At 40.3% G+C, this 13,558-nt stretch overlaps 1 protein-coding gene across 4 annotated transcripts in view; it reads left to right on the top strand.

Moving 5' to 3' along the window:
* The window catches only part of LOC118119198 (inactive rhomboid protein 2), a 28,504-nt gene that overhangs the window by 3,859 nt on the left and 11,087 nt on the right, over positions 1 to 13,558 (top strand). Inside the window, exons 2-10 of one of the 4 annotated variants that reach the window (XM_035172942.2) lie at positions 1,171 to 1,243; positions 6,048 to 6,197; positions 8,023 to 8,174; positions 8,921 to 9,104; positions 10,201 to 10,422; positions 10,884 to 11,012; positions 11,250 to 11,359; positions 12,616 to 12,834; positions 13,173 to 13,284. In XM_035172942.2, the coding sequence (XP_035028833.1) occupies positions 6,060 to 6,197; positions 8,023 to 8,174; positions 8,921 to 9,104; positions 10,201 to 10,422; positions 10,884 to 11,012; positions 11,250 to 11,359; positions 12,616 to 12,834; positions 13,173 to 13,284 (1,266 nt within the window). In that variant the 5' untranslated portion in view covers positions 1,171 to 1,243; positions 6,048 to 6,059. The other 3 variants (XM_035172959.2, XM_035172934.2, XM_035172951.2) reach the window with 3 other exon arrangements.

Here is a 13,558-nt window from a genome sequence, read left to right on the forward strand (position 1 = left end):
AGCCCCCAGAGTTGGTCAAGACCGTCTGTATTGATGTTGGCATTTGACAAGCTAATTTCCTCTACCTTTCTTTCTTGCTAGATCCAGGAGGGAACAAAATGTATTTATTCAAGTTCTGTCTGGAACCGTGGTTAATTTGTGACAGTGCACTGCTTTGTCTGTCTCAGCTCTAACAGTCAAGCTGGGCCAGTTGCCAAAATTGTCTCTGACAAAACCCTCAGAAGCTGTTTTGGGTTACACATTTCAGCATTTGCATGTATGTGCGCACATGTTGCACCAGAGAGAAAAACACCCATAGTTTTGTCTGTGCACACACTGCATGAACATTAGTTGATTGAGTGGAACTCCTGGGCTGGGAACAAGGCTGTTGCTGAGGTATGTGCATTAGTGGCTCACAGTTTTGCGGGTTTGGACATGCTGGCTGTTGGAGAATGGTGTCAAAACGGTTTCTGGAATGGTTGGGTTCAAGCCAAGGTCCGTTTCCAACATGATGCCTCAATAGTAAACTTGAATTCTTGTGTTCAAATGGCTTTGTAATGTTTTTTCAATCACCACCAAGAGGTCTTGTGGTTGGAAGTGAAGAATGAGTGGGCAGTTTCGATCGTTGCTCTGAATGTTGAGAGGCAAACAAACACACAGGCAACAATGAAACTCACACTCTCCTACATCTTCAGTAGCATTTTACTGATGAAGCTCCTGCTGGCATTAATGACTGCCTGCTCAGTTATGACTTGTTTTTACCATACACTCTTAGCAACAGTGCAGGCAGACCAAACCAGATGTGTTGTCCAGCTTTTGATAATGTAGATGAAGCAGTGCCGAACAGATATGATGATTTTATTTTTATATATATAAGATATAAAATGAAAAAGAAATGTAATTTAGGGCTTGATTTTTTTGTTTTACAGTTTAACTATAAACATATGTCACATTACTGAAATGCTTCCGACTATTATCTCAAATCCTCTGAGTAACTGCACGAGTGAAGGTATATTGAATGTTTTTTGGATTTACTGTTTACATGCTTAAATGTCCTTTTCTAAGGTCAAGGGACATTTATTTGTAAACCTTGACAGCATTTAAAGTTGTAAAGTTTTTGGTACTCATGTATATATTAGCAGTTGTGGTAATCTAATGGTGAACGTGTTTTTTTGTGTATTGTCCTTGCAGGGTCTACAAGGAAGTTGCATTGTAAGGCTTGATGGATGTTAAGAAGAAGAAGTGATGAGAGGTTTATCTGAAGGTCAGTTCCTCATTTAGCCTCATTTAGGAGATTCAGAATATCAGTCCAATGCACCGACCATAACAACTGCTTCTGCACAGTAAGATGACATACTTGTAGTTCCAAATGCTGATCTCACAATGACTCATTGTCTGTTGAATTGTATCAGTGTGCTGGCACAGTCATCTTGAGGGAAATGTTCATGAATACTGTAGTTAAAGAAAGTGTGAAAAAGTGTCTGTGAGAAAAGGAAGGATGTTGTTGCGTAATATTCTCTGGTGCTCAAGCATTTGCTTGAAGTCGCAGTGAAGTCAAATTAAACCCTTATGATAAATAAAGGTAATTGAGGCTTGAAATCGTATGGTTTAGCTATGCACTTTTTTTTTATTAAAGAAAACATGAATACAACCACATACACAGAAGTTGAATTTATGAAATAACAAACTTTTCACATTTTTTATGCATTGTCTATTCTGTTACAATAAAAGTCTGTAAAAGGCTCATATCAGTGTGTTGTGAGATGATTTACCAACCAGTAAATCACAAAGCTGAAGGCCTCCCTTTTATCCAGAGGTCTTATTTACAGCACTTTACAACTGTATAAGAAGTATCTGGTGCACTGGGTTAAACTCTTGCTAATATCACCACCTCTTAAGTAGATTTGAATCCCACTTGACTGATACAAGTTGCTCTGGTGAGTTATGTAAATGCTTAAAATGGAAAAGTAGAGAAAAAAAGACTGAGATTGGCTCAAGTTCAACAACACTCACTCTTCTCACTACACAGTAAGAAGCAGCAGCAGCGGCAACAGCATGCTTTTTACTTTGGTGGAGATGCATAGTGTAGTTTTTCAACCATCCCCTCTGGCTCAGATGTGAGAAGAATGCTAAAAATACCCAGGAAGTGAACGCTTGGCTGCTTTTGAAGAAGGCATAGTTCATTTGCTTGTTACATGATATACTGAAGAAAAGAGACAGTAGCTTTAACTAAAGGCCCCTTGATAATAATAGTTTAAATCTAATTAAATGTATTATACTAATAATTGGTCATTGTGTTTTACATTCCGCATGTGTTTTGGAATCTTAAATTAATTGATTGTATTGTCAAACAGTACAACCACAGTCCGCTCGCCCTTGTTTTGCATCTTTGTCTAATGCAGCCTTCCCTTAGTTGTGTCAGCTCAAGTGGAGAGGGTTCACTGCTATGCATAGCGAGTGGGGCAGAAAATGAAACATGATATCTTCCCCACACCCCTACACAGGGATTATGTATGGTGTTTGTAAGATAAGCAGAATCTATCCTGAATGTATTTACAAGCTATTACATATTTCCAAAACTGTACAGCTCTGAGTGAATGAACACAACCGGGCTTGTCTTCAGGTTTAAAGAGACACAACACACAACTGCCTTGAACATCAGGGAAATGGGAATATACATAAACAGAGTGACACATTCTCAGGGCAGGATTCTCCGTGGGGAGAGGAGACTCAACCATGGTGACTCCCTCTCAGAGGAACCTGTGATATCACCAAACACAAGGGAGTGGATGTGGCTGGCACACGCACACGCACACGCACACAAACACACACACAGAAACACGTACAGTCCTGCTGGTTTAATGGTGGAGTGAGGAGCTGCTAAAATGAACCAGTGACTTATTAGACCACAAAGGATTTCAGACATGCAGGGGCCCTTGTTCCAGGTCATGTGATCACATTAGCTATGGGTGATGTCATTGTAGACAAGCCTCTTCCTCGCTCTGGTACGTGACTCTTCGTAACCTCAGTGTGTGAGTCGACAAGTTGACCCCCACACATATGAGGTTGTGGAATCATTGAATTGTCTCTCTCAACATTTCCTCATTTTCATGCTTTTTTTTTAAAACTTTTGTTTTCCATTGATACCCAAAACCCTAAAGTTTTTACATAAAAAAACCCAACATTTCACATCAGCTATATATAGATGGTACATGAGGGAGAGTGCACAGATGGTTAATGATTAGAAATCATCCATGTTTATTCAGCAAACATCCACTCATGGTGCTGCTGCTCGCTGACATACTGTCACTTCCTATCACAGCTAAGGAAAATCATGGTCATGGATTTATTCAAAACAACTGAACTCATTTTGAAGATATTTTTCTTGACTGTCAGAATTGGTTTCCTGCGTACGACTAAAAACCCCCAATAAATTAAGCAAAAACATCCATTACGCAAACGCTGTCATCATGCTCCGATGAAGTAATTTGTCTGCGCAATAACGATGGAGCTGCGGTATTGAGGTTGCTCGACCAATCACGTGTCTGTCTCAGCTGTAAATATTTACGTTTCAGACATTTTTATAGCATCAAATAAGTAATTATAGCCAAACAGAAAAAGCACTTATAAAGACACCAGTGTGATAACAACAACCTAAAATAACAAATCATCCTTGAGTATAATTTTTGTATTTTACTTTTTAATTTGGAGGAGGCAGGTTTTTTATTTTTTACCTTTACTGCAACCTGCCACCAGGGGGCAATGGAGACACTTTGGCTTCACTTTTGGGGAGCTGTCATGTCGTCCATTTTTATATACAATTTATGTTATATACTTGTGGAAAATAAAACATTTGGGTTGCAAATATAATAGTTTTAAATTAGGAATAGCTCAAAAATCAAATTGAGTTGAGTGTAAGTATATTTACATGTGTTTACATTGAGACATGCATTGACTTGTAGCTCTGTTTATCTCTCTATTATCTTCCCTCTGGAGAATATTCTCTGCAGTCTGCCTTTTAGTTTTCCTGGGTGGATCCTAACAACTGCCCATCTACATTGATAGACTGTGGTCAGCAGCACTCTGTCCATTAGCCAATCTCTACTTCATTATCAAAGTGGGTTAGTTCCAGCCATGACGCTGCTCTACACCACTAAACCACAGGTTAGATTGCCAGGAGCCTCCTCTCTGTCTTAAGAGGAGTGAGTCAGGTACTCTGCCCAAATTTTTAACACAATTACATTCCTATTAGCATAAAAGTATTATAGAAATGCAGCTTTGAGGGCAAAGTAAGTGACACACACTGTATGTCAAGACCTGTCTAACTGCGTTGGCTCTGAAGTGGAAACTAGGCTATTGACTGAGACGGTGTCAGATTTCTCTGCTGCTGCCGTTCCCACTGCAGACACCCAGGGTCTCACATTGATTTTTTTTTTTTTTTTAAACTGTAACTCCAGGCCAACTTCAAGGCTTTCAAGACCATAATGACATAATGGACGTGTTGGCCGAGGCATGTGACATTATCGGTTTTATGTCTGCAAGGCTTAGGAATTTTCCCGAAACACTATAATGCTGCGAGGCATTCGGAGCTCCAGGAATAGACTGACTGGTTGTTCTGCTGTTGACTATGATTGGTAAAGACGGATGAAGTATGAGTTTGATGATATTTTTCCGTCCATGAGCAGACAAACGGGTAATGAGTTATTACATCAACTCAACTCAGACGACCATGGATGGGATTTATATGTCGGGCTATTTGTGTGGTCCAAACTGTCAGTATGTGCGCTCATGTGATATCGTTCTATTAATGTGTTGTTTGTAAACACTGACTGTAAGACAGTGACCTTGATGGGAGTCAACCTACTGGTAGTGAGTACTTTTTAAATAGTTGTGTGTACTGTGATTCTTAAGCTGATGATCTCATTACAATGACAATTACAATTACAATGAGTAATGCAGAAGTAGAACCAGTATAACACCAATATAACATAATGTCAACATAAAGAAGTGCGAGGCTGTTTTCAGTACATGCAGAGAAAAAGCATATTGATCTGTAACCACCTAGAGGACGCATGATGATTGGAGAGCTCTATCGATTAATTTGCTGTCATCTGATGTCACTTTCAGCAGCCTAACAGCTGCTGTATCAGTTGCTTTTTCATTAGCGTTTCTCGTATTAACATTAGGTGCTGCAACATTGATTTATAGTTTGTCGACCACTTCCCCCATAATTATTTTTAAGTGTGGTTGGGCTGTGTGGTGCTGTATAATGCTGTTAGACTTATATTTCTGGTGAGTTTATGCCAAGATAGCTATCACTTAAATATCTGTACTAGGGCTGCTGATAAATCCTATTAAAAACACAAACTTGACTTATACTTCATACAATGACTCTGCCACCTTTTCATTAGTGATATCAGCTGCATCAAAACAAGAGTCCCTACTTTCTCCCTCATCAAATGGCAACGCAGCGTTACATCATGTGATGCAGGAATATAACACCAGTGAGAGACTGCAGTGTATGATGGTGTGGGAACAAAAGAAAAACAGGTGTTCCCTTTCTGTTGTCCAAAGTTGATAGTAAAGTGTTCCGTTGACTGGATTAGCCAAAGGCATACAGTACATGTCCATCTGATCATTTTGTCAATGAATGAATTTCCAGAAAATGTCAATTATAATGATTAACTATTAGAATTTAAAATAAGAGAGTCCTTACACATGTGTTTTTCAAACTCTGTATCTATGGGTTAGAAACCTGTATGTTTTCATGGGGAAATTAAAAAAATGACATGATACTTTCAATCAATAAATAATAAAAATAAATTTGAATCTCCTACCATGTTCTTTCTGTTGTTACCACTTTCCCTTCATTATTACAGACATTATCACAATGAAAGAAATTTTATATTTTTTAATTATGTGTCTTTGTTGATATCTCTAGGATCTCATAGATGTAAGCCTGTTTTTGGTTGATTTACAATATTTATTGTTTAAAAAAAAAGTATATTTATAAATATATATTTTGGCATAATTGTTCCAGTTATGTTTGTGATTTTTCTCACCTGCAGCAATCTGATAGGATGGCATCACAGGAGGGGGAGGAGCCTCCTCCTAACGGCGGCAAATCAGACAGCCGTCTAAAGAGCAAGAAGCCACCCAGCCTTGTAATAGCCATCCCCCCACCTGAAGTGATGATTTCCCACAACCCTGCTAAACAGGTAGGCTGATCGTTCTGACCTAAGCCTGTCCTTCACTGTCTACATAATTATACTGGTTAATATATTCAGAAAGTATTAACTAACAAATGGGAAACTGCATCATAAAAAAACTAGAATGACATTCAGTAGACTGCAGCCCCCAAGGCCTAACAGTTCCCTTAGGAAACCACATTTAAATTCACTAGATCCAGATTTTGTATTTGGATCTGCACCAAATTACACACACTCATAGATGTCAGGCCCACTAAATATGTCAGATCCATGAATTATTCTCTTAGGAATTCATAAAAATGTCAAAAAAGCCCTACCTCGCAAAGAATAAAAGAAAAATATTCTTGGATCTGCCTCTTTGTTCTGACACAAAGACACAAACACTTTCTTGGTACATGTCCCATTCTTCCACCACATTTAAAAAAAATTGGTTCAGTTGTTTTGCGAAATCCTGCTGACAAACTGACCAACAGCAATAAAAACCTAACCTCCTTGGTGGATGTAAACATGACCAAACCAGTTGTTATTATGTGGCTCAAAACTGAGAGATAGGTTGGTGGTTGTTTTATAAGACAATCAGAAGCAATGATTACAGGAATCTCAGTTTTATTGGAAAACATTTGCAAAAAATTACTTTCTATATTGGCTAATATCCTTTATAGGTGTTAAGCAATTAATCCAATTGGGTTAATGGACAGATACTTTTGATCAAGATGTTGTGATATGTTATCATTAGACTTATTTCCTACAGGGGAATAAAAAAAGGGAAGTACTTAGTTTTTAAAAGGTCAAAACCATGAAGGCTCTGAGGCTCTGAATTTGCCATTTGTTTGGGCAGGGAGGCCCTCTGGTCAGCTGTCCCTCAGTTAATGGGTACAAGGCCACACATTTCCCCCTGTGGGCCCCATGCTCAGAAAACAAATGAGGGTATTTCAGCCTCACAAAGTAGCAGGTAGTCAAACTTTAATTGAGCCTGCTACAGTTAAACCCACCCCAAAGAGCAAGTGGTGCAATAAACATGCAAATATAGTGTGAAGGCATGGTATGTAAGAAGAGGCGGACATGCACTTTAGCTTTGTTATTACAAGAAAGACGAAGCAGAAGAAGCAGAAAGAGGCCCCAAACACTCACACAACTAGCCGGTGTTTACATTACTGAATGTGAACGGAATTTAAAAAATGATTATTTGGATTTTGTTTTGCCACATAACAACAACGTATTTAAAAACAGTTCCTGTCATTATACACTCAGGTTTTATTATCTTTAAACCTAATGCACCAGAGAGTTATAGTTTAGGAGATTTCCAAGGTCTAAGTCGGTGTGAGGCTGTGAGCCACATGCATTGGACGTGAGAGAAAAGCAAATACATCCAAATATCTCAATACTGGAATTTAAACTTGTCACTGATCCTGATGTATTGTAGCCATTAACCACTACCAGTAAAGTCCTGTAGTCCTTTGTAATGATCCAGGACTGAATGTAATGTATGTGTCCTCTGCCTGGCTCTTTATGCTGTCGCTTTATTTAGGTTATTGTTATACTCCTACATGTACAATAGTAGAATGGCACTCAGTAGAGCGCATATACTGCCAAGGCCAAACAGGTTCTTTCTTGGCACATGTCCCACTCTTCCACTAAGTTTCATAGAGATCCATTTAGTTGTTATTGTGTCATGTTTTTTTTTTGCGACCAAGCAAACCAACCAACATAGGTTCCTTGGTGGAAGTAGTGAATTGTAACTCAGTTTTCCTCTTTGTATAGGCACTTTTTATATATATTTTACTCTAAAGCCAATATCTCCACTGAATCTTTATTTCTCTTTACCTCTACTCAGCCGCTTCGACCGTCTCTGAAAAAAAGTGAGGGTGGTCAAGCGACCGGCTCCGTGTCAGACAGCATGAGTGGAGCTGCAGAACGAGGTTTCTTGACCAGAGACAGGAGGGCGAAGTTAGGCCGACAAACATCGCTGTCTCAAAGCATCCGCAGGTAAAATGTTTATTGTTTCAGTCATTTGTAACATTGCTTTTGTTCGGTTTGCTTTACATTTAAGTGCAAGCCTGACAGTTTTAATTAGAGACCCACAATGGTTACACAAACTGTCCATGAGGTCATAAACCCTTGAAAACACAACCAACAAAGCTTCCTTCTTCAAAGTTGATCATACAAGAAGTGCAAGTTCCCTGCTAGTCATTCACTCTGTAGAGTCAGATACTATCCACCACAGTTCACTCAACGTAACATTTTCTCTTTGGAATCCTTATAACAAAAACAACAAATCAATAGAGGACCCATTATTGTCAGCGTTCATCAGCAACATATCCACTGAGAATGGGGAGCTAGTTGTCTCTTATAGCTAGCTGCTAGCTCTGGCTCTGGATGTTGGTGTGTGACGAATGCCGTAAAGCAGGTCGTAAAGTTGGTCGTAAAGTTCCAGGACGGTACACCAGCGTAACATTGTGCAGTTCCAGGTGTCCAGGCAATTCTGTGGCAATGACAGACATGCGATTGTCCCTATTTAAAGTGTGTGTACCATCAAAATAATTTTAATGTATAAAGATCTACCTACCTACCTACCTGTTGCTTTATATGTTACAAGTAAAACTGCTGCACACATAATCCGAGCTCATACTCTATGCTCTCTTCCTGTGTAACGTTAGCATCATCTACCCCCGATGTTAAACGATATATTATTATGTGTCACTGACGTCCCTGTCTTATTTCTGTTCCTCCAGGAATACAGCCACGTGGTTTGGCGTAGGGGAAGACTGTGAGACCAAGCAGCAGGTATGGCACAGGAAGAGCCTGCGCCACTGCAGCCAGCGCTACGGCAAGCTGAAGGCCCAGTACAGAGAGCCCGACACAGCCACCAGCTTCGACCAGGGCCTCGACTCTCCAGCCACACACAAAATGCCAAAGGTACTGTAGGCAGAGGCATACTATTACACGTTCTAATCCATGCTTCGGCTCTACCCATTTCATGAGAAGAATAAAATATCCTCCCATGGAGATGTGTTACACAGACTGCACAAAGAAACAAGATGAGGCACAGCAGGTCTGTCCACCAAGAATTCCCAACCCCCCTGAATTTCATAACAAGCCAACATGCAATGACTCTTTTTCTTTTTTTTTTTTCAACCTGTGGGATTGTGATTTCCCGTTTTTACACTGAGACATGAAGGCAAAAGACAGGATCAAAAATAAATGGTAAGAGGAGAGTGGGCAAATGTGCCTGAATTTAATAAAGCAGAGGATTGTATGGTGACAGACGTGGACCATCTGTGTCCCAGATGAATCACTTCTCTAGTTCCATGTCAGTCACTCATCTAGTATTTAGTGTTTCATCTCTTCTTCACTTTCAAATTTTTTGCTATTTGCTTTTCTAATCTGGAAGACCAGTGAAAACAATATCCATGCACACACAGATACAAAGCTACTTTCTCTCAGTGACTGGATCATAGACTCTACATAAAGATGGACGACACGTCTCTACTTCCTCCCACTATCGAGACGTAAAGTTAAAAAATCTTGGAGACGAACGCCGTCATCTTGCAGCAACGACAACATTTTGTAGGTAAAATCTTTAGTCGGGGGATGGAGCTGCTGTGGCGAGGTCCCGCTGATACATGCGCCTGAGCATCAAGAGTCAGTCTCAGCTGTCACTCATGATATTGCACCCTTTATATTGCAATTAAAACCAAACGTTATAACAAAAAAAACTGTGTTCAACATGTACTTTAACGTTTTTGTTTAGCTCCTTACCCATCCATTGACATGGAAGAGGAGGGGGTTTATAACCTGTTCAGCAGCCTGCCACCAGGTGGCAATCAAGACACCATGGTTTCACTTTGGGGGGAGCCGTCATGTCGTCCGTCTTTATGTACAGTCCTTGGTTGGGACTTCAGTGACTTTTTCTCTTGTGTCTTCTGCTCACCACCTGCAACATGTGGAGCAAGTTTCAGGGTGTAACTCGAATATTTATATCAGCTGCATTCTTCTGTTCTGTTTACGCTAGATTGTAGATCCCCTGGCACGGGGAAGAGCCTTCCGCTGCCCAGATGAGTCTGACAGTCGCTCCCCCAGGACGCCCTACTTCACTCAGGGTGGTCCCTTCACCCCCGGGGTCACCTCGCTCAGCTCTTTCACCAGCCAGCGTTCCGGGTACAGCCGCTTCCCCAAACGCAAGAGGGAGTCTGTCGCCCGCATGAGCATCCGAGCTGCATCCAACCTGCTGAGGGTGCGTAAAGTCCCCAGAGACCCTGTGTGTTTTGTGTGTGTCCGGATGTGTTCCAGATGGAGAGGTCAGAGAATTATCAAGGGAACTGAATCTTGTTATGATTTTTGACTATGGTGGGTGTTTTCAGTTTTTCTTTCTCCACAGCTGCTGTTAAATGTTTTGTATCCTGTAAAAACAAGTAGCAGATCTCTTAGGAATCACTGTGGATCAAATATAGAAAACGTTTAATATAGTGATCATGAATAACCTCATATTCCATAGTAAAAAATATACAGTACTCAGCCTCCAATGCGATCTCTCATATACTTGTTATCATAATTTGAAAGATAAATATCATTTTAAATACGATTTAAGCACAATTGAACTCATGTGACACAAACAGTCCATTTATAGAACTGTTTAAAGAAACCTTTATGGATGTTTGAAATCACTTATTATGTGTGTGTGTGTGTGTTGTCCAGGGTCGTAGTGGTTTGCCGGGCTCCCAGACAGGTCGCAGTTTCCCCAGGAGGAGCTTTGCCAGGCCAAGCTGGATGGACGAGGACACCGTGGATTCTGCAGACGCATCTGAGTCGCTTTTTTTCAGCAAGGTCAGCAGCCATTTTCTTGATTTTCCTCTTTTCTCTCCTTGTTTCAACTTTATTTGGAATGATTTGTATTTATTTAACAATGTCGACAACAACAGAAACAGCAATCTATTGTCTTAACACATAGGATGCCTGGCTTTCTCATGAATTATTGCTCTCCCCCATCTTCCGACTTTTTTTCTGGCTTCCACATTTTTTCATCCTGCTTCCTTTGGGAACTTTATCACATCTGCTGCTCAGGTTGATGCCCACGATGAGATGTACTCGATGGCTGATGATGTATTTGAATCTCCACCCATGTCGGCATCTTTCGGTCCCTGTGAGCAGCCTGACCAGAAGTTCCCAAGCCTGTGAGTAAATACATCATTTGCCTCAAAGTCAGCCAGCAGTCTCAGGAATGATGAGTGATCCTATAGTCCTCCAGACTTGCTCTCAGTAAACGTTATGAGGCAATCGTAAATCCAACTCCTTATCAGGGTTTTCATCAAAGATAGTTGCATATTTGTTGGAACTTCAGAGGTTCTAAATCTGACACTCAGTAAAGCTGGGCTCAGACTAAAGGAGTTTTAAGGTCATGACCGATTTTTTTTAATCAGGTTGCATTGCACACTAGAGGAGAATCTTCACAGATGTTCTTCTCTATAATCTTTAACACGCCTACACTAGAAAATAATGACTCACCAACATCACACACTACTGGATATGATCAAGATTATGGCTCCAGTGGCAGTGATGCACCACCTCACATCACCTCTGATGTGATGTCATGAGAAGAAGGTGCAAACCACACACAGTATGGAGACTGCCATAGTGCAACAAGTGTTCGGTAATAATGCTTTGCAGTAACATCAAATGAAAGTAGAAGAAAGAAGATGATGGGGTGAGAAAATGTTTGGGGCCTATCTATTCTTCAGTAAGAAGGTGAGACTCCCCCGCACTGACCCCCAGAGCGCGATCACAGTGGGTTCACTGTGGTCTCAGCGCAGAGAGGGCTACCTGGTTGATCCTGCCAGTAGCATATGCTTGTCTCAAAGATTAAGCCATGCAAGTCGAAGTACACACGGCCGGTACAGTGAAACTGCGAATGGCTCATTCGAGATTTTAACTGTCAGTTCAATATTAGTCAACGGTGATCTCCATCTCAAAAGCTTGACTCGTCTCTTAGTGGTTCAGCTCAGAAAGTACAGACATAATCGTTCTGATTTATATCCAATTATCAAACAGGTTTAATAATTATTGGGACCCGCATTTTGGGAGATTTAACGTTTCAAAGCAATTTGTAAAGCCTCACACTACCAGATCATCTGGGCCGAACATGGAGTCCAGACCAGATTTCTCCTCAGATTCTCGGGGGGCTGAATCAGGGATTTATATTGGGTAGGAATTCCTGAAGTCTGAGCCCAGGTGTTGTAGTAACTCAAACCTGTGTAACAATGGCAAAATTGACAATTCTTACTGACGTACCTTTTACTTTTTCCTTCCATTTTCTTGAGCTTTTTTAATTGCTATTCATATATATGCGTTTAACTTTTGCATCTCCATATTCTTTCCTTTTCCTTACCACCACTCTTGCCACACCCTCTTCTTTTCCATTTCCTTTCTACAGTAAGGACATATCTCGGACGCCCAGGACACCAATAACATTGCCTGAAAAAAGCCACCCTCGTCGTGGGCGTCGCATCGCATCACAAGTCAAGCACTTTGCATTTGACAAACACAAGCGTCAGTACGGCATGGGCGTTGTGGGGAAGTGGCTGAACCGGCACTACCGACGCAGCCTCAGCAGCAATGTCCAGAAGCAGCTGGACGACTTCCACAGCCACAGGTTGGGAATGAGTAGATGCTAATGCTCACCAACATTATACTGGATAATTCAAGAACTTAAAATAATTGACTTGTGGTCCTCAATCAGAGAGATAAAAGTAATGAAATCATCTGCCTCACTGTTTTATTATATAACAGTAAAAAGTGATGTAAAACCTCCAGAGAGAAACAGAGGACAGTCATATACAAACAATAGTAATCTGTTGAGCAGTAAGAAACATTTAGGACAGATTTATTTACATTTATTTACATACCCACTGTATTGTGATGTGTGATTATTGGTTGGCCATGATTTTAAACTTTTAACCCTTTTCTTTATCCTTTATTGTTTTTTATCAGGCCGTACTTTACCTACTGGATCACGTTTGTCCATATCGTGATCACACTGCTGGCCTGTGGTACATATGGTTTTGCCCCTGTGGGGTTTGCACAACATTCTACAACTGATCTGGTGAGTTTGCCTCTAAACTGGGTCCACTCTCACAGAACAATAAGAAGACAAATCTCTGTTCATTCAGAAATACACTGGTGTTTTTATGAAATAGTAGAATTAGATTTTTTTTTATCAATAATTTCACGTGTTTGAATATTTGCATTTTAGAATATTTATTACCCAAATGTCTTAAACCTTGCTACATACATGGTTGAGAGCAATACATATTAAAATAGACTTTTAAGTGAAGTTATTTTTTATCCAGCTGTGTATTAAACAAAAGATGAATTTA

The sequence above is a fragment of the Hippoglossus stenolepis genome, chromosome 2 (genome assembly GCF_022539355.2).
Source record: "Hippoglossus stenolepis isolate QCI-W04-F060 chromosome 2, HSTE1.2, whole genome shotgun sequence".
Lineage (NCBI taxonomy): Eukaryota > Metazoa > Chordata > Actinopteri > Pleuronectiformes > Pleuronectidae > Hippoglossus > Hippoglossus stenolepis.